Here is an 18,890-nt window from a genome sequence, read left to right as displayed (position 1 = left end):
GTTGGACAGCAACTTTCTTGCTTCTTTGTTGGCTATGCTGGAGGACTAGTCAGAGGCTTGTATGTAGTCGGAAGGATCTCCTGAATTGTTATACACTGACTTTTGTACCGCCAGGAAGTAATGCCAGTGATTTGTGCTTTAGCTACTTGGGTTGAGTACATTTTCATGGTGATTTCAATACCATTTAAAGAAAAAATTGCTTAGCCTATGTAACCTCTTATGAAGAGGGCAGTTAACATAAGCTAGCAAAGGATTTGACAGATGCTTTGTTGAATAGATAAAGTCTTTATAGTATCCCTTCTCATCTTATACACTAGTAGCATTTCCCTGATCTACCAGTCTAGTAACCATGTCAAAATAGGAGAGTCTGTCAGCAACAATTTTTGATAAAACCAAGCCGATTTCTTCGTGATTACCATTTTCTTTTCCATATATTCTCTAAATGTCTTTTAATAATATATGTTTGGCCAGGAATTAGAGTTAAGCCTACTGTCTATGACAGTAAATCAGGCTAATAGGGCAGCTAGGTGGCAGTGAATAGAGCACCAGTCAGAAGGGCATGAGTTCATATCTGACCTCAGACACTTACTAGCTGTGTGATCCTGGGCAAGGCATTTAATCCCATTTGCCTCAGTTTTCTCATCTATAAATGAGCTAGAGAAGGAAATGGCAAATCACTCCAGTATCTTTGCCAAGAAAACCCCTAAAAGGGGTCAATAGGAATATCTCCCCGCAAAAACAATGTTATAGCTTCCCCTTTCCACCTCTTTGGCTTTCTAGTAGTAGCACCTTATTTGGATCAAACCAAGATGGTCAAAAGCAACAATTGTGGTAGATTTGTTTGTATGTTCTTTCTTCAGTAGTTCAGTTCTTCAGTTCTTTCACTAAGTTTTGATTGTTAAAGAGAAAATGAACATGATCTCTGCTCAAGAATGGCAAAGAAATTCATGAATTGCTCCATATTTTTAAAAGAAAAATATTGCTCACATCCATAATTGGAAGTATTTCAAGGCTTGAACACTAAGAAAATTAAGTGTCAATATAAGTTTTCTTCTCCATAAAAATATAACATTTTAGATTTGAAGGACAACTCAGAGATCATCTAGTTTCATATGTGTAAGTAAGACTTGTTTCCTAAGGCAAATTCAATTGACGTGAATGAATGTTGTACCTTGAGGACTATCCAGCCTGGTTGTGTGTAAGAAGATGGATCTTGGCAGAGAGAGGGACTAATCTTTAGAGATATGGCAGCCTTAAGTCAGAAGAGAGAAAGAGGGTATTTCTTGTCAAACAGTTATAAAGGAAGAAGCATTATAGTGTCGAATTTGTGTAGGAACTATAAGGACAGGCTCTATACTTAGAATTTCCGTGTCAAATGGCAACAGCAAACTTTACAAAATAAAGTCATCTGAGAGGGAAAGAGAATAAAAAGTTTATCAGAGGTAAATTTATTAGTTAAATACTGATTTTACAGCAACCTCACCTTAAGACAACGTTAACGGGTCTGTGGGGTCAGGGAGGGTATGGTCATCCATCCTTCATGGAAGGGAACAAAATGGGAGATTAAAATTGAACCTTGTTTTAAAGATGCTCTTTGCTACTGGTAGATTCTGTTGGGTCAGGGGTAGGTAATATCATAGACAGTTATAGCACTGTTTATGAAAAAGGAAAAAAGATCATAGTGATGAGTCTCTACGGGGCCCTGAAGACCCTCTGAATCAGCAATATTCTAGGACAGTAGTAATGGGTAAGATAGGGAAGGAAAAAAGACCAGTTCCAGAGAGGTTCACAGTGAAACCTTTAAAAGGGATTACACTCAATGCTTTCCTCCATGGGATGTTTTTTCAACTCTCTTGAGGCTTTTATCTGCTAGTTAGAAAATTTCCACTTAGGAAAAAATCAGAGTCAAACATTTAAGCCAGTTAATATTTCATCATTATACACAGAACTTGGTCCACAACCTTTGAAAAAGCCTGAGAGAGGAGGCAAGGAAAATACATATTATATTATGCATGAGAGCTGCATCATAAGTGAAGGTTCAGAGAGTATGGGAATAAGAATCACTGGTTTCCAGAATTCTCCCACCTCTAAAACCTTGTCATCCCCAAGTCACTGAGGTCAGCTGAAGGGACAGTTTCCAATTAGACCTTCTTCTCTGTCATGGCTTTGTATTCCAGGCAAAGCCTCAAGTCTTAGATCATGGGAGTGAAATGGCAAAAGGAAAAGATCTCCCCAACAGGAAATCTTCTAGGAGGAAGTCACATGAGAAATGGTCTCTAACTACAAAAAAATTAGCTTTCCCCAGTTAGTCTGTGGAAGGTGTGTCTCTGTACTTGATGATCCAGGCTCTTTCCAGTTTTCCTACCCAAGTGGCCTTTAAGTTTCTTCCAAATCATTCTTCTGGAGTCAATCTCATCAAGAGGAAGGACTGGGAATTTTGGCTACAGAAAGCCCCGAATCTCTCTCTCCTTCACTTCCCAAATCCCAGAGTCCAGTGTGAGGTGTTTGAGGTGGAGAAAGAGGTGAGATTATGCAGTGATGATGTCCCCATGATTTTCGGCTAAGACGAGGTTATTCCAGGAGTCCTGCTTGGTGCCAGCCTGTGGGGACTGGCTGACTGGAGATGGATAGCCCTGAGGAGAGATCTTCAGGGCTGAGAGAACTGGATGAATGGAGGTGCCATGGCTAGACATCGAGCTGACTGAAAATGACTAGAAACAAAAAGTGAAAGGATGAAATGAAAGAGAGTTTATCATAGGACACTACAAAGTATTTGGGATGGGAGAGTTCAAGGTGGAATTTTAATCATAAGACTCATGTCACATGGAGACCCTAACTTGTCTTGTAGTTTAAAATATTTTCCTTTGGGAGTATTTAATTCTAAGGCACTTATCATATCTTAAAATGCTCAGACAGATCCAAATCTCTGGCAAGTGGATTAAAGAAAAAAAGATAAGGAAAAGGAAAAAACAAAAAGACAGGCAGACCAATCTGCCCCTCTCCTAGTTAGGTTCGTTGAATGGAGGTAATTTGGTACAGTTTTTATTGCTTTCTCTGTCCCCACTACCCCAATGGACAGTGGACTAGATTTGCAATCCAACAATTTGGGTTAAAATCTCAGCACTGCACTCAATGTTTGTGAGATCTTGGGCAAATCACTTCTTTTTAGGTTTCAATTTCTCATTTATAAAATAATGAAGGCTAGATTATATGATCTTTAAGGTCTTTTAGCATTGAAATTTATGGTCTTATAAGAAATCAGAAATGCAAAAGGCCTAGATAATAGATCACCAACATTAAGGTATGATACTCTCTATGACCACAAGGTATTATCTCTTTTTATCCTCATCACGAGCCTATGAGGGAGGTAGGAAAAAATGTTACTGTGCTTATTTCACAGGTGATGTCACAGGTTACAGTTACTGAATAACTAAACCAGGTCTTAAACACAAGTCTCCAGAATCCATAATCCCATATATATCATGTTTCATTGATAAAGAGTATCAAATGGTGTTATGATGGGATAGGCATTGTATGGCAAAGGAAAAATTTCAGTTTCATAGAAGGAACAAACGTACTTATCAGATACATAGTGATGTCTGTTGGCAACTAGGTGGTGTGGTGGATTGAATACTGGAGTTAGGCAGAATTGAGTTCAAATGCAGTCTCAATTATGTGATCCAGGCCAAGTCATTTTGCCCTTTGCCTCAGTTTTCTTCTCTTTAAAATGGGGATAATAATATCACTTACCTCCCAGGATTTTGTGAGGAATAAATGAGATAATATTGTAAAGTACTTAACATAATACCTGGTACATAAGTGCTACATAAATTTTAACTTTTATCATCATCATCATCATGTGATTTAGCCACAGCGAAAAGCAAATGAACCTCCAGTATGTATACATTTAGTAGTGAAGAATCTTCCTTTCAGTTCCTATGTAAAATGCTCAAGGCTTCTCTCATTCCAGGGGAACAAAGTCCCACTGACCCCAAGAATACAAAAGTAGTTAAGAATATTGAACCCTCCCTCATGTAATCCAAAGAGAAGAGCAAGAAAGTAGATTACACCAGGAATGAGGGTTTTCAATCACCTAATCTAGCCCCAAGACAAAATAGGAAATCAGTTCACAGTAGCTGCCAAAGACTCCAGCAGAAAGAGGGCAATCCTGAGCCTGGATCAAAAGATACCACTGAAGTCATAGTAAAGGCCACTGTATTGGAGAAAGGGGGTAATTAGGTGGCACAGTGAATAAAGTGCTGGGCCCAGAATCTTGAAGACTCATCTTTCTAAGTTCAAATCTGCCCTCAAATGTTTGCTCTGTGACCTTGCACAAATCACTTAACTCTATTTGCCTAAATTTTCTCATCTGTAAAATGATCTGGAGAAGGAATTGGCAAATCATTGCAGTGACTTTGCCAAGAAAACCTCACGTAGGGTGACTGAAAACAATTGAACAACAAAATGGCCCATGATCATAAAGGTAATAAGTAACAGAGCAGAGATTTGAACCCATGTCATCTGCCTTCAAAACCAGTACTCTTTCTACTATGTCTTGCCACCTCCTTAAAAGGACAATAAGCCTGATGATGACTGAGAGGAGAAGTTTCCCTACAGTCCCAATATAGCTACCTTGTATTATATAAAACAAGGAGCCCTGATATTTAGGATATTTATCACAGGTCTACCCATTGCTCAACAAGGACTTGCTTCAACTCTAGCTCAAGATCAAAGTGTTCTGGCTACATCACATTCCTTCTTAGCTCCTATTTTCTCAAAGCTCTGTTTAAGTCTGGGCTTATCAGCCTATCAGGGAGGGAGCCTCTTCTCATCCCACTTGTCATACTTACCTGAGACATGGGGCTGGTATGTCCGTAATGGGAGGAGAGTCCTGGCTCTGTTTTGATGGGACGCATCTCCTCAGTGCTAGTGGTATTACTAGAGCTACTGGCGGTGCTGGTGGTGGGAGTGAGACTCTCGCTGCCTGTGGAACCTGGGAAACAAGGCACACACTGCAGTAACTCTTAGAGAAACAAAGAGAAGGGAAGGATAGATTTTCTCAGGAGGCTGACAACAGTGGGATTGGTGGTTACAGGAAGAGGGAGACTTGATGACTATGAGAGAGAAGGATAGTATTTCTATGGCTAGAAATAGGTAATACAAGAATCAGGACAGTTGTATCAGTATAGAGTTAAGAACTGGAAAGTAAAAATTCTCAACATATTTCAATCACATGACAAAAGGCAGTATAAAATAATAGAAGCATTGCTATTCTCAAAATCAGGAAACCCAGTTTGAATCCTATTTTTGGTACTCACCAATTAAGACAATCACTTAACCTAGATCTCTCTGTAAAGTTATTTACAAAATAAAGGGTTTCAGTGTTTTTGTTTTGTTTTGTTTTTTGCTGAGGGAAGTGTCTGAAGTCAGATTAGAACTCAGGTCCTCTTGACTTCTGGTGCTTAGTCTTTTGCTTTTTAAATCAAATCTGTGATTTCATCAGAGTAGAGAGTTCATGGTAGGGATTTATCTGTACCAAGGAAGCTCAATATTTTCTCTGCAATTTTAAAACTTGGGGCACTGAAAAGTTAAGACTTGCCTGGATTAAAAAAGCTACAATAAATCAGGGCCAGGACTTGAATGCTGGTCTTTCTGACTCTAAGGCCAGTTCTCTAGCTACTAGGCCACATGTGCTAGAGCATGTAGTAAAAATACATATAAAATGGAGATGCTTTGCAGGATTATGAAATTAGTTCAGGCTTGAACTAATTTATGTAAGGCAAGTGCCCACTTGAAAATGCTATAATAAATGTGAGCTATTATAATTTTTAAACCATTTGAAAAGAAACTGGTTAATCCTGTCTTTGGGGCAGAGGAAGAAGCAGTTTATAAGTTTTTCTCCCTAGTGGAGAGGGACAATTCATTTAACTCTTAATATGACCTAGATGAAGATAAATATATTTCCTTTTTTTAACAGCAAACTCACATGTCATCAATATTTATTGGAATAAATATTTCCTAGGTACCTCAGTATTGAGAATATCTAGCATAAGGGGCACAAAAGGAAATTATTGCTTCCACAGTAAATCCAGATGCTAGTATCTTAGCTTATAAACTCTCTTCTTCAGATATCAGTTAATGTGACTTAGTAGTCTACTAAAGTATGTTATAGATTTTCAGACACAAAGGAATTGATGTTATCATTACTATTATGATTACAGACTAGCTATACAATAACACTGTGCTAGTTAAACATTTCTACAATCCAGAAATCTACTGATTTGTTTATAAAATTACACTTCACATTGTTAATATTTGAGGCCCACCTGATGTTGTCTTGGTTTTGTTAAGGTTCTTGGGCTTCCGTTTCCTTGTTTGAATCCCTTCTTTCCTCATTGCAAGAGGTCTTGGGACCTAGGGAATCCAAAATAATAATGTAAACAAACACAAGTTTCCATCTGTTTCTTAATCTACACCAAGGAGCAGAAAGATGACAGGAATCACCTTAAACAACTATAGCATTGTGTGTTTGAACAATATGAATGAACTTTGGAAATTCTGACAAGAAGGCATTTTGGAAGAAATCAGCCTTGCAAAGGAATTTGATGACTTTTTTTTTTAAACTGCAACAAATTCTTCTTAAACTTGATAATGATGTTCCTGTGGACAATATTGAGGTCTCCCTTTTCCACTTTTATATTAAAATTGTCATTTACATTCTTGGATAGGGTAAGTCACTTAATCCCAACCGCCTCAGCCATAAATAACTACATAAATAAATAGAATTGTCATTTACTCATCCTGATTTCCTCTTGGTCTTTTAGCCTGGTTAATTGACCTGTTTGCTATAGGACTAACTATAGACTATAGTTCTATAGGACTAACTAACTTACAACAGTTAAGATGGGACAGACAGAAAAAAGAAAGGGTAGAGATAAAAATTAGATCAGAAATTGGAACAGGTAAAACAACTACATGAAAGAATACTTCAAATCAAAACAATCCTGAGGTTTCACCTCACACCCTAAAAAATGTTCACAGTTGATGCCCATTGATTAGGAAATAACTAAACAGCATGGTACTTGAACGTAAAGGAATATTTCTATGTTCTAAGAAATGATATGTATGAATATGGAGAAGCATGGAAAGATTTATATAAACATATATGCAGATTAAAGTAAACAGTGTCAAGACAACAAGAAAAACAATGACTACAACTATGTAAATTGAAAGAGTAGCCGGAACAAAAGGAAGAAAAAAGAATGTCACAAATTTGTAAAGAACTAGCATGGTTTTTAAGAAGAGATATGAGAAGGTACCCTTATTCTACTGTTTGCAGAAGCTGGAGGATCCCAGGTATTACACATTAACACATATTTTCAGATTTTTTTCAGTCATAGTGTTTTTCCCTCTTTTTCTTTATTTTGTCTTCCAAAAATACCATCTGTTATATGGCATGACTCTCTGGGAGGGGGAGGGAAGAATACTGGGAGAAATCATGGTGAGATAAAAATAAATCATCAACATAAAGTTATTTTAAAAAACAACATTGAGAAAGTAGTTTCATTTCCTGTAATATTAGTAAGATTAAGGGAGAGGCTTTCTTCATGAATGACATAACCTAGCACCTCTTCACTTCTATAACCCATTCATTCATTCTCATCCCTCCAGTTCCAGAGGAACAGTTGTCCCTCCTTTTTCCTAGTTCCCTAATGCCCTCCAATTATGCCCTAGATGTCATCTCTTTTCTTCTAAGGAATCTTTTTTTTTTTTTTTTTTTTTACATTTATTATCTCTTTCCTTCTCTCTTTTCCTTTCTCTCTCCCTCCCTCTATCTCTCCCCTGTCTCTGTCTCTGGCTTTTTGTCTCTGTCTCTCTCTCTCTGTGTTAATTGATCTTAGCTCACAATTTTGGCTATCACCTATATAACTGAGGGCTTGAATAAGTATGTATGATTCATTTTTATAATTATATATTTTAGAATTTTTCTAATTTTATGATTATTACTTATATTTCTAACCCCTAAAACATATTCTGTTTAGCAACTCTGAGCATTTTCATGGGCTTCCCCTTATGCCTAGAATACCATTCCTCCTCATCTCTGTTTTCTGGCTTCCCTGGCTTCCTAAAGATTCTAACTAAAATCTTACCTTCCATAGGAAGCATTTACTCATTCCCTTTAATTCTAGTGTTTTACCTCTATTGACCATTTTCAATTTATTTTGTTTATAGCTTGTTTGTATGTAATTGTTTGCATTTTATTTCCCCCATTAAATTATGAACTCATTGGGAATAAGGATACTCTTTTACCTTTCTTTGTATACTGAGCATGTAGTGTCTGGAATATAGTAGATGTAAATATTTATTGACTGATTGACTCCTCAAAACCCCAGTCCCAAATATCCCCCAAAACATCTCCATCCCTCTATGTTTTGTCATTAACTCAAATCTTTCATTTCCAAAACTGAATTTTTCTTTTTTATGCCCAAACTTGTTCTTCTATAGCTAAGGAAGGGCACAGAAGAAGGAATGAAAAGGGTATATTAGTGTGAACCTGGGAAAACTAGTCTCCATGACTTGAGTTAAAGTCTGGTCTCAGACTAGATTGTATGGCTTTGGGCAAGTTAATTAACCTCTGTTTGCCTTAGTTTCCTCATCTATAAAATGGACCTAACAATAGTATTTGTAACCTAGGGTGGTTGTCAGGATAGAATGCGATAATTATAAAGCATTACTGGCATACAGTAAATGTTATATAAATGTCTATTAATATTATTATCATTATTAGCTATTATTTCTGCTTTTGCACTAACTATTCTTCATGTAGGGAATCATTTCCTCTTCACCTTTCCTCTTAATTTCTTTCAAAACTCAGATAACGAGCCACTTTCTACATAAAGCTTTTCCTGATCTTCTCAACTGCTAACAATCCCCAACTTATATTTATATATTTATTTTGCACTCATTTACATAAATTGTTCCCCCCCAATAGAATGTAAACTTCTTGAAGGGAAGATTGTTTCATTTTTATTTTTGTATGCTCAGTAAGCTAGTACAGGGCTTGACACATTAAGTAATGTTTAATAAATTCATTGATAGAGCTGTCCATTTAATTGATCTTCCAAAAGCATAGTCTACTTCACCAACACAACGTGCACAACATTGTCCTTTATACTTGCTAGGAGATCAATAAAAATTTCTTGAAATTAAAGATGCTAACACAGAGAATAATCCAGTACAACTCAACAAGCATTTGTTAAGTGCCAACTGTATGCAAAACTTAAGGAATACAAAGATGAAATGACATAGGAGGCTAGCCTACTATCAAGGATTTCTCATTATACTGAACAAAATTATGTGAAAGATAAGAAAAAGAATCAAGATATAGTACAAACAACATTGGATAAGATATCATAAGAAGACACATCTCTCCATTTAGTAGCAGTGTGAAAATGACAACTTAAAAGGATGTAAAACCTAACAAATAGAGAGATGAATAATCACCACATTGTCAAGGTTCAGGGACCCAGTCTTAACTTACCCCATGCAGCTTCATGTAAAGGCCACAGGCATTACAGACAGGCTCCCCTTCTGCATTGCGACGCCATAGCGTGGTAGTTGTAGTCTGGCAATTTGCACAGGAGAGACCCACCCGACGGGAAGCAGACTGAAAAGGGAGAGACAAAAGGTTTATTTTGTATTTTAACAAAAGAGAGATTTATCCTTAAAATGGATCTCCTTGATCAGATCAATGGGAGGAAACCTAATCCTAAAATAGCCAGTTTCCTATTGCAGTACCAAAAAAGCCAATAAATATGCCCTGTACAACAAAACAAGTTGATGTAGAGGTAAGTCATGTAACTGGTAGGGAGGTTCTAAGAAAGGATATATTATCTTGAGCGGAAGCATGGTATGTAGAAAGACTATTGAATTTTGGAGTCAAAGAGCTTAAGTCCTGCTAATTACTTATGTGATCTAAGTCCCCATTTCTCATCCTTAAATGAGGGAATTGGATTATATGACCTCTAAGATCCCTTCTAGATTTATCATTTTATAGTCACAGGTTATTTCACTGAGTCATAAAACCAGAATCTTCTAGTAGATAACTAGGCTACTTTCCAGATAAAACTGAAACTTAGGAAGCTATGGGAACAATTTTCATTTATAAAAGCTAGAAGATATAACTTTAGTGTTCTTAGGGAGTGTTCATAAAAGCTAGAAGATATAATTTTTAGTCTTACCAATGAGCACTATTGAGAGCAGAAACTGACCAAAGGGGAAAGTTAGCATGACTTGAAAAATGTATAATAGGGGTTTGGAGCATGTGCAAATGTCATTGGTTTGCAAAGACTGCATCATTCCTGTAAAAAAATTCTGGAAACTTACTTCTAGGTGACTAGAATCCTAGAGTAAGCTATTATATTTCCATATACATGAGAACAGTCCTTTTCCATTGGTTGCATAATCTCAGCCCTGTAGCTGAAATTATTGGTACTTTTAATTTTATTATTTTGTTTAGGAATATTTTATCATTAGAATGTTAAATTTTTTTTAGAACTTACAAAAATTATGCAAGGCAACTTTGAAAGAATATCAATATCTACTCTTTTAATGAGGCTTTGAGGCATTCCAAGATTATTTAAGATGGAAATATCCACATGGGAGACAATAGGAACTTGCTCCTGGAAGAAAAAATTCTATTTCCCCCACCACCAAGGCAGAAACAGTCTTGATAGCTGGAACAGATTATATCTTTAGAAGTACCATATTGGTACAATCTCTGTCTCTCTGTCTTTCTAGCTATCACCAAAGACATGAAGATTCCTTTTACCCACAGCACAGGAGCCATACTAAGCTGGGAAGGGGAGAAGAAGACTAACTTCCCCCCACCCCATATCCAATACCACCCTCTCCAAGGATTGGGATTTTTATCTGTTTCATCGTATGCCTAGTTTAGGCATAAGAGTTAGATAAAGTCTCTGGGTTTGTACGTGAGTCATGATGACCCTGGGAACAGGTACAGGGCAGATGTTGTTATCAGCCCAGTAGGGAATCTCTGAGAAATCAGAATGACCAGAATTCAAACCCAAGGGGAGGTTGGACTATGGTATCTACCCATACTGACCTGAGTTCTACTAAACACCTAATTGCTTTCCTTTTTTCCAGAAACCAAGATGTGTAGGGGATTATATTCTCCCTTGACCCCCTCCACTGCCCTGACAAATATTGGGAAGGGGGATGCTTGTAGTCTAGCTATACCTCTGAAGTAATTATTTCTTTGTAAAAACTAATCTTACTGTTAAGTGGGTAAATGGAAATGAGACCCCTAAAATTGAGCAAACATAAAAAATAATAGGGGATAGAGCCAGTAGCAGAGATTAGCTACTCCTAAACCACCTAGGAATATTAGAGAACCAAAGGGAAGGCTGAAATGTAACATCTGGCTCTCAAGCAGTGAGGACCAGGGTACTTGCTTTTTATACCATATTTTGTTTAATTAAAATAGCATTTCAGTTGTAAAAACAAACTCCTGTTACAAAAACTAATCATAATCTTTATTGGATCTGAGTTGCTTATACAAATATATTAATGAAGTCTCAATGAAACAATATTTTAAATAGAAAAAAAATACTGATTTTTAAATAGTTTGGCAAATATTTACGTAGTTTCTTTTTTCCTATGGAAAACATTTTACAGAAGTTCTAACTTACATTAAGCATAGTTAAAGAGAAAGTCTAGCTGCCAAAATGCTGCTTAAAAGTTAACAAGTGACTTTTCCAAAATATTAAACAAAATACATTTTCTGGACTAGTTTTTATATTTTCTAGTAGGCCCTCTGGTGCCATAAAGAAGAACAGCTTCACAGAAAACTGGGAAATAATTTTTACAGCCAGGGTTTTGGGTAAAGGCCTAATTTCTAAAATATATAGAGAACTGAGTCAAATTTATAAGAATATAAGTCATTCTCCAATTAATAGATGGTCAAAGGATATGAATAGACAATTTTCAGAAGAAGAAATTAAAGCCATTTATAGTCATATGTAAAAATGCTCTAAACCACTATTGATTAAAGAAATTCGAAAACAATCTTGAGATACCATCTCATACCTATCAGATTTACTAAGATGACAGAAAAAGATAATGATAAATGTAGAAGAGAATGTGGGAAAACTGGAAACACTAATCCATTACTGATGGAGTTGTGAGCTGATCCAATCATTCTGGAGAACAATTTAGAACTGTGCCCAAAGGGCTAAAAAACTGTGATTATCTTTTAATCCAGCACTGTCACTATTGGGTCTATATTCCAAAGAGATCACAAAAGAAGGAAAAGGATTTACATGTGCAAAAATGTTTGTAGCAGCTCTTTTTGTGGTGGCAAAGAATTAGAAAATGAATAGATGCCCACTCAATTGGGGAATGATTGAATAAGTTATGGTATATGAATGTAATGGAATATTATTGTTCTATGAGAAATGATGAGCAGACTGATTTCAGAAAAGCCTGGAAAAACTTACATGAACTGATGCTAAGTGAAGTGAGTGGAACCAGGAAAACATTTTACATTTAATAAGCAATATTGTGTGATGAATGTAGATTGAAACATACTATTTTCACCTTTTTTCTTTCTCATGATTTTTCTTTTCCAACATGACTCATGGAAATATGTTTAAAATGAATTTACATGTATAATCTACATCAGATTGCTTGCTGTCTTGGGAAGAGGGGAGGTGAGGGAGGGAGAGAGAAAAAACAAATTGAAACACAGAATCTTACAAAAATGAATGTTGAAAACCATCTTTACATGCTATTGGAAAAATAATAAACTATTAAGATTATAAACAACAACAATAAAAGATAACATCTTCAGTGCAATTTCCCTTAGTCATGTTTGTCTTTTTGGCAGTGGTATCATAGGAGTATAGAGAGAGTAAGGATCTAGGATTTATATTTCAAATCAAACAATAAATGAAAGCAAATGATCTATAGATCTGCATGTAAAAAAGATTCATAGTTAATTACTGATAAAATATAATTTAACAGTGAAATAGCTGGACTTATCAGGCAATAACAATTGTTAAAGTCACATGGCAATTTTTTCACAAACTAAACATTATGAAAAATACTTATAAGATGTGAAGTTATTTGTTATTTTTTAATATTCTAAAATTCAGGTAATAACTTTCTTTTTGAATAATAATAAGTTAAAAAGCCCATGTTTCAGGATTCTAAATCATTTATATTTTTGTGAAAACAAATCAAAATAGTATCTATATTAAATTTCAGAATGTTGATAATGTATAATTTAATTCCATCACTTTTTCATTGGGAATTATGTCATTTTAAAATTTTATTTTTTTAAATTAATTAAGCAGCAATTCAAAATGCCATAGATTTTCAAGCCAGAGTTGCAAATACGCATTGACCGCCAAACTATATGGTGCCAGCAACTAATACAATGTCTAGTGTGACATTAAGGAATACTAGAGGAAAGAGTTGGCCAGCAATCTGATGGCATCTTTAAATCAGCCTGACAACATTTGTGGTACTTCCCCTCCCCCAAAATTTGTGTCTGAGGGTAAGACATGTATCTTATACCTTGTAGTAAGCGGAAGATTCTGAGGACTGACTCCCACCTTCTTTCCCCTTCCACTCCTTCAGGCTTTGAGGCAGTTATGATTTCCAAGACTGTCTGATTCTATATCCCCCTAACTATGAAAATGACTGTCTCTGGGGACTTATAAATCTTCCTTTTGTGGAACTATATGTTGTTTAGGATGGTATTATAATTTTTAAGAGAAGCTAATCCCCTGAAATGCAAATTGCCTCTACGTATTGGAAGAAATTCATTCTGAGGTCTCTTTCTTATTTCAGACTTATACCTCTACTCCCCAAAAAAGGTTTTGCTTTGTCTTTTTGGGATGAGAATTTCCCCTCCCCCCCCACCAATCAAAACTATTGCTTTTATCTTATTTTCCTATAAGCCCCATACTTATTGAGAGACTAAAAGAACAATGATTTCTTCACTATTCACAAGTTGGTAGGAGTGAAACATGTGCCCTCAATATATCCCTCCTCCTCATTTATGTAACTCCCCTTTCATATTTTGTCCTACAAAGAGATATGGATTCACTTATAAATTAAGAGATTATTAATTCAACTCTTTCTCCTCTTTTCTTCTTAAAGATTTAGCCACTTAGGTACTTTTTATCCCATAATGAGCCCCTCTTTGTTCTTTTTTTTTTTTTTAACTTCACAGACTTTTTTTAAAGAACGTAAAGATAAAAGAGATATGAATATGAGGTAATATTAAAATTATTTAGTCTTTTCTAGTTAATTTTACTAGTAATACCTGTTTCACTTAACTCCCCCATAAAGACTTATAAGGAAAAGGCATCTTAGCCTTTTTTTTTTTTTTTTTTTTTTTTTGTATTATGATCCTTTGGATTGTGGTAAATGAGGCCTTTGGACCCCAACTCCTTTGTAAAAATTTTATTGTTATGCTTTATTTTTATATTACAAACATTTACAGATAAGTCCCATACCACAGAAAATGAAGTAACATCAATAATAAATATATATGCATCAAAACAATAGAGGAACCAAATTCTTAAAGGAAAATTTAAATGAATTCCAGCAGGAATAAATAGTAAAACTATACTAGTGCAGGACATCAATTTTCTTCTTTCAGAGCTTAACAAATCTAATTGTAAAATAAATTAAATAAAAAAGAAATTAAGAAATTAATAGAATTTTAGAAAAATTAGATATGATAGACCTCTAGAGGTCTATGATACAGTGATCTCATCTGAAAGTGCAGATAACATTTCAAATCTGTAGCAATTCCTCATATCTCAATTTTAAAAAATCTGTTTTCTCTCCTCCCATCCAAAATCCATTTTTTTAAAAGAGGGAAATAAATTCCTTATGATAGATTATTGTAATAGAGCCAAGCAAAATAAATTCTCTCAGTGGCTGCATACAAACATACCATTCTATACCCTAAATCCAACATTTCTTAGGTTTTAAATAAAATTATGCATGTATAATATATAGTTTATATTATATGATTGATATATAAATTTTAAGCATCAAAAATCTCCTCTTTCCCTCTCCCTCCTCTAGCCATTAAGATTGTTAACATGTTAAAAACATGTACAGTCAAACAAAACAAATTTCCAAAATATATGCTTTATTTTTATCATGAGTGGATGGATAGTATGTTTCTTCATTAGTCCTCTAAAATTGTGGCTGGCCATTTTGATGGTCAGAATCTCTCATTCTTTTATAGTCATTCATCTTCACCATACTGCTGTCATTATAAAAATGGTTCTGGTCTGTTCACTTCACTCTGCATCAATTCTTCCCAGTTTTCTCTGAAAGAATTTCTATCATTTCTTACAAGTACTGCATCATATTTATATACCATAACTTATCTAGTCATTGTATGGGCACTCCCACTCAGATTCCTATTCTCTTACCTCAAAAGGAGCTATAAATGTTTTTGTACATCCTTAGCGTTTGTTTTGTTCAGGAATAACATCTTCCCTCTTTCCCTAGCAATTAGTCTTTTCTCTAATTCCACTTCCTTCTCTCTTTTCCCTCCTATTTCCCTGTTGAGTGAAATGTATTTCTGTAGCTTAATGTTCAGTCATTTCAGTCAGATCCCACCTTTTATGACCCCATTTGGGGTTTTCTTGGCAAAGGTGGTTTGCCATTTCTTCCTCCACCTCATTTTACAGATGAGGAAACTGAGGCAAACAGCATTAAGTGACTTGCCCAGGTTACAGGTAGTTAGCTTTTGGGGGCAGATTTGAACTCAGGAATATGAAACTTCCTGACTTCAGACCCAATACCCAACATACTATACCACCTAATTGCACACATTTCTGTACCTACTATAGTCTTCCCTTCTTTCACCAGTTCAGAAGAGAATAGGTTGAAATATCAGAAGTTAACCTTATCTCCTCTTTCATCTTTATATAGATGTATATTTGCATACCCTGATTATGTGAGATGATTTCCCCTAATTTTCCTTTTCCTCTCCTTCCTAGTGATAAGGTTGAAGGGAGAACTTTCTGACATGTCTCATCTCCCCAGATTTATATTCTTTTCTCTCTATTTAGTCCTTTATAATCTTTGTGATTACCTTTTTATGTTTCTTTTATTTTCTATGCATGACAAAATTTCTCCATAACTCTAATCTTTTTTTAAAAATCAGGAATGCTTAGAAGTTCTCTATTTCATTAAAGATGCATTTTCCTCCTGTGGGATCACGCCCAATTTTGTTGCATATGGTTGTAAGCCTATATCCTTTGATTCCTGGAATATCATGTTCTAAACTCTTTGTGGCTCTTTGGTACTTAGACTGTTTCTTTTTTTGGCCACTTTCAGTGTTTTTTCTTGAACTGGAAGCTCTGAAATTTGATTATAATGTTTATGGGAGTGTTCATTTTGAGGTTTGTTTTGGGAGATCACCAGTGGATCCGTTTTATTTCTACTTTGTTCTCTAGTTCTAAGAACTGTGGGAAGTTTTATTTTATGATTTCTTGAAATAGGATGTCTAAACTCTTTTATGGTCATGATGTTCAGTGACTCTTAATTTTTTTTCCTTTGATCTGTTTTCCAGATAGGTTGTTTTTCCTTGGAGATGCTTTGAATTTTTTTCTATTGTTTCAGTCTTTTAACTTTACAATATCTTTCTTCTTGTTTCTTGGAGTCATTGTCTTTTTTTAATCTATTCTAATTTTCAGGGAGATTATTGTTTGGATAAAAATATCTGCTCTCTGTGCTAAGACATTAATTCATTATCCAATTCTTCCATATCTCTCATTACTTTTCCCCTAGTGCTCTTATTTCATTTGTATAACCATTTACAACTCTGACAAAGTTGCAGAATACCAGATAAATTCACATAAATCATCAACATTTTTATGTTACCAACAAAGCCCAGCAGCAAGAGATACAAAGAGAAATTTCATTTAAAATAACTGTAGATAATATTTGGGAATCTATCTGCCAAGACAAAATCAAGAACTATAGGAACACAATTATAAAACACTTTCCACACAAATAAAATTAGATCTAAATAAATGGGAAAATGTCAAGTGCTCATGGGTAAATTAATCTACTTATTCAGTGCCATACCAATCAAACTGCCAAAAATTTACTTTACAAAGACAGAAGAAATAATAACAAAGTTCATGTAGAAGAACAAAAGGTCAAGAATTTCAAGGGAATAATGGAGAAAAAATGCAAATGAAAGTGCCCTAGCTGTATCTGACCTAAAATTATATTATAAAGCATCAAAACCATTTGGTACTGGCTAAGAAATAGTTGATCAGTGGAATAAGTTAGGTTCATAAGACATAAGTCAATGACTGTAGTAATCTAATATTTGATAAACCTAAAGACTTGTAGCTTCTGGAATAAGAACTCACTATTTGATAAAAAAATTTTTTCTGGAAAAGTTGGAAAATAGTATCAAAGAAACTAGGCATTCACTAACAGCTAACACTATACCAAGATAAGGTCAAAATGGGTTCATGATTTAGATATAAAGAGTGATACTATAAGCAAATTAGAAGAACAAAGGATAGTCTACTTCTCACTTAGGAGAAGGGAGGAATTTATGGCCAAAGAAGAACTAGAGAAGATTATAAAATGCAAAAAGGAAACTTTTGATTATATTAAGTTAAAAAGCTTTTGTACAAACAAAACCAATGCAGACAAGATTAGAAGAGAGGCAGAAAAATGGGGGGGGGGGGGGGGAGGGAAGTTTTAAATCGAAGGGTTCTGATAAAGGTCTCATTTTAAAAATATGTAGGGAATTGATAACAGACAATTATATAGAGAATTTTCAGATTCAGAATTAACAGACAATTTTCACATGAAATTAAAACTTTTCTAGTCATATGAAAAAATGCTCTAAATCATTATTGATCAGAGAAATGCAAATTAAGACAACTCTGAGATACCACTATATACCACTTAGATTGGCAAAAATGACAAGATAATGATAAATGTTGGAAGGTATGTGGACATTATCACATTGTTGGTGGAGTTGTGAATTTATCCAATAATTCTGAAGAATAATTTGGAATTATGCCCAAAGGGCTGTTAAACTGTGTCCACCCTTTGATCCACCAATGTCTCTATACTTGGCTTATATCCCAAAGAGCTCAAAAAGAATGGAAAAATACCCACATGGGCAAAAATGTTCATAGCAGTCCTTTTTGTAGTCACAAGAAACTGAAAACTGAGTGGATGCCCATCAGTTGGAGAAGGGCTGAATAAGTTATGGTATATGAATGTTATAAAATATTATTGTTCTAGAAGCAATGATCAGCAAGATGATTTTAGAAGGCCTGGAGTAAGTTGCATGAACTTATGCTAAGAGAAGTAAATAGGACCAAGAGAATATTGTACACAGCAACAAGAAGATTATATGATCTTCAGTTCTGATATATGTGGCTCTTTTCAACAATTAGGTGATTCAGGCCAATTCCAACAGACTTGTAATGAAGAGAGCCATCTGCACCCAGAGAGAGGACTGTCAGGATTGAATGTGGATCACAACATAGTATTTTCACCATTTTTGTTATTGTTTGCTTGTTTTTTGTTTTCTTTGTCATATTTTTTTTTCCTTCTTAAATCTGACTTTTCTTGTGCAGCATGATAAATGTAGAATTATGTACGGAAGAATAGCACATGTTTAACATATATCAGATCACTTGTTCTCTATGGGAAAGGCTAAAAGTAAGGGAGGGAGAAAAAATTTAGAACACAACATTTTGCATGGGTGAATGTTGAAAACTATGCATATATTTTGAAAATTAAAAGCTATTATCTAAAAAAAATTACTTAACAAAACAAAAAACCTCAAAACA

The 18,890-nt window shown here is 35.0% G+C and overlaps 1 protein-coding gene and 1 non-coding gene across 3 annotated transcripts in view; one reads left to right on the top strand and one right to left on the bottom strand.

Annotated features, from left to right (window-relative positions):
- The first annotated feature begins 859 nt into the window (after positions 1–859).
- On the top strand, positions 860–967 carry LOC127552628 (U6 spliceosomal RNA). Its single transcript, XR_007951486.1, has one exon. It is a non-coding gene; the product is annotated as a U6 spliceosomal RNA (small nuclear RNA).
- A 458-nt stretch (positions 968–1,425) lies between these two features.
- Positions 1,426–18,890, bottom strand: part of GATA4 (GATA binding protein 4) — a 106,064-nt gene continuing 88,599 nt past the window's right edge. For both annotated transcript variants that reach the window (XM_051975970.1, XM_051975968.1), the window contains exons 4-7: positions 9,542–9,667; positions 6,327–6,414; positions 4,851–4,993; positions 1,426–2,711 (exon numbers count right to left, since the gene is read on the bottom strand). In XM_051975970.1, coding sequence (XP_051831930.1) covers positions 2,529–2,711; positions 4,851–4,993; positions 6,327–6,414; positions 9,542–9,667 — 540 coding nt within the window. In that variant the 3' untranslated portion in view covers positions 1,426–2,528. The remainder of the gene's footprint in view (positions 2,712–4,850; positions 4,994–6,326; positions 6,415–9,541; positions 9,668–18,890) is intronic.

Source organism: Antechinus flavipes, chromosome 2 (assembly GCF_016432865.1).
Source record: "Antechinus flavipes isolate AdamAnt ecotype Samford, QLD, Australia chromosome 2, AdamAnt_v2, whole genome shotgun sequence".
NCBI lineage: Eukaryota > Metazoa > Chordata > Mammalia > Dasyuromorphia > Dasyuridae > Antechinus > Antechinus flavipes.
The sequence above is the reverse complement of the archived record's forward strand: the minus strand, read 5'-3'. Positions and strand labels throughout refer to the sequence as shown.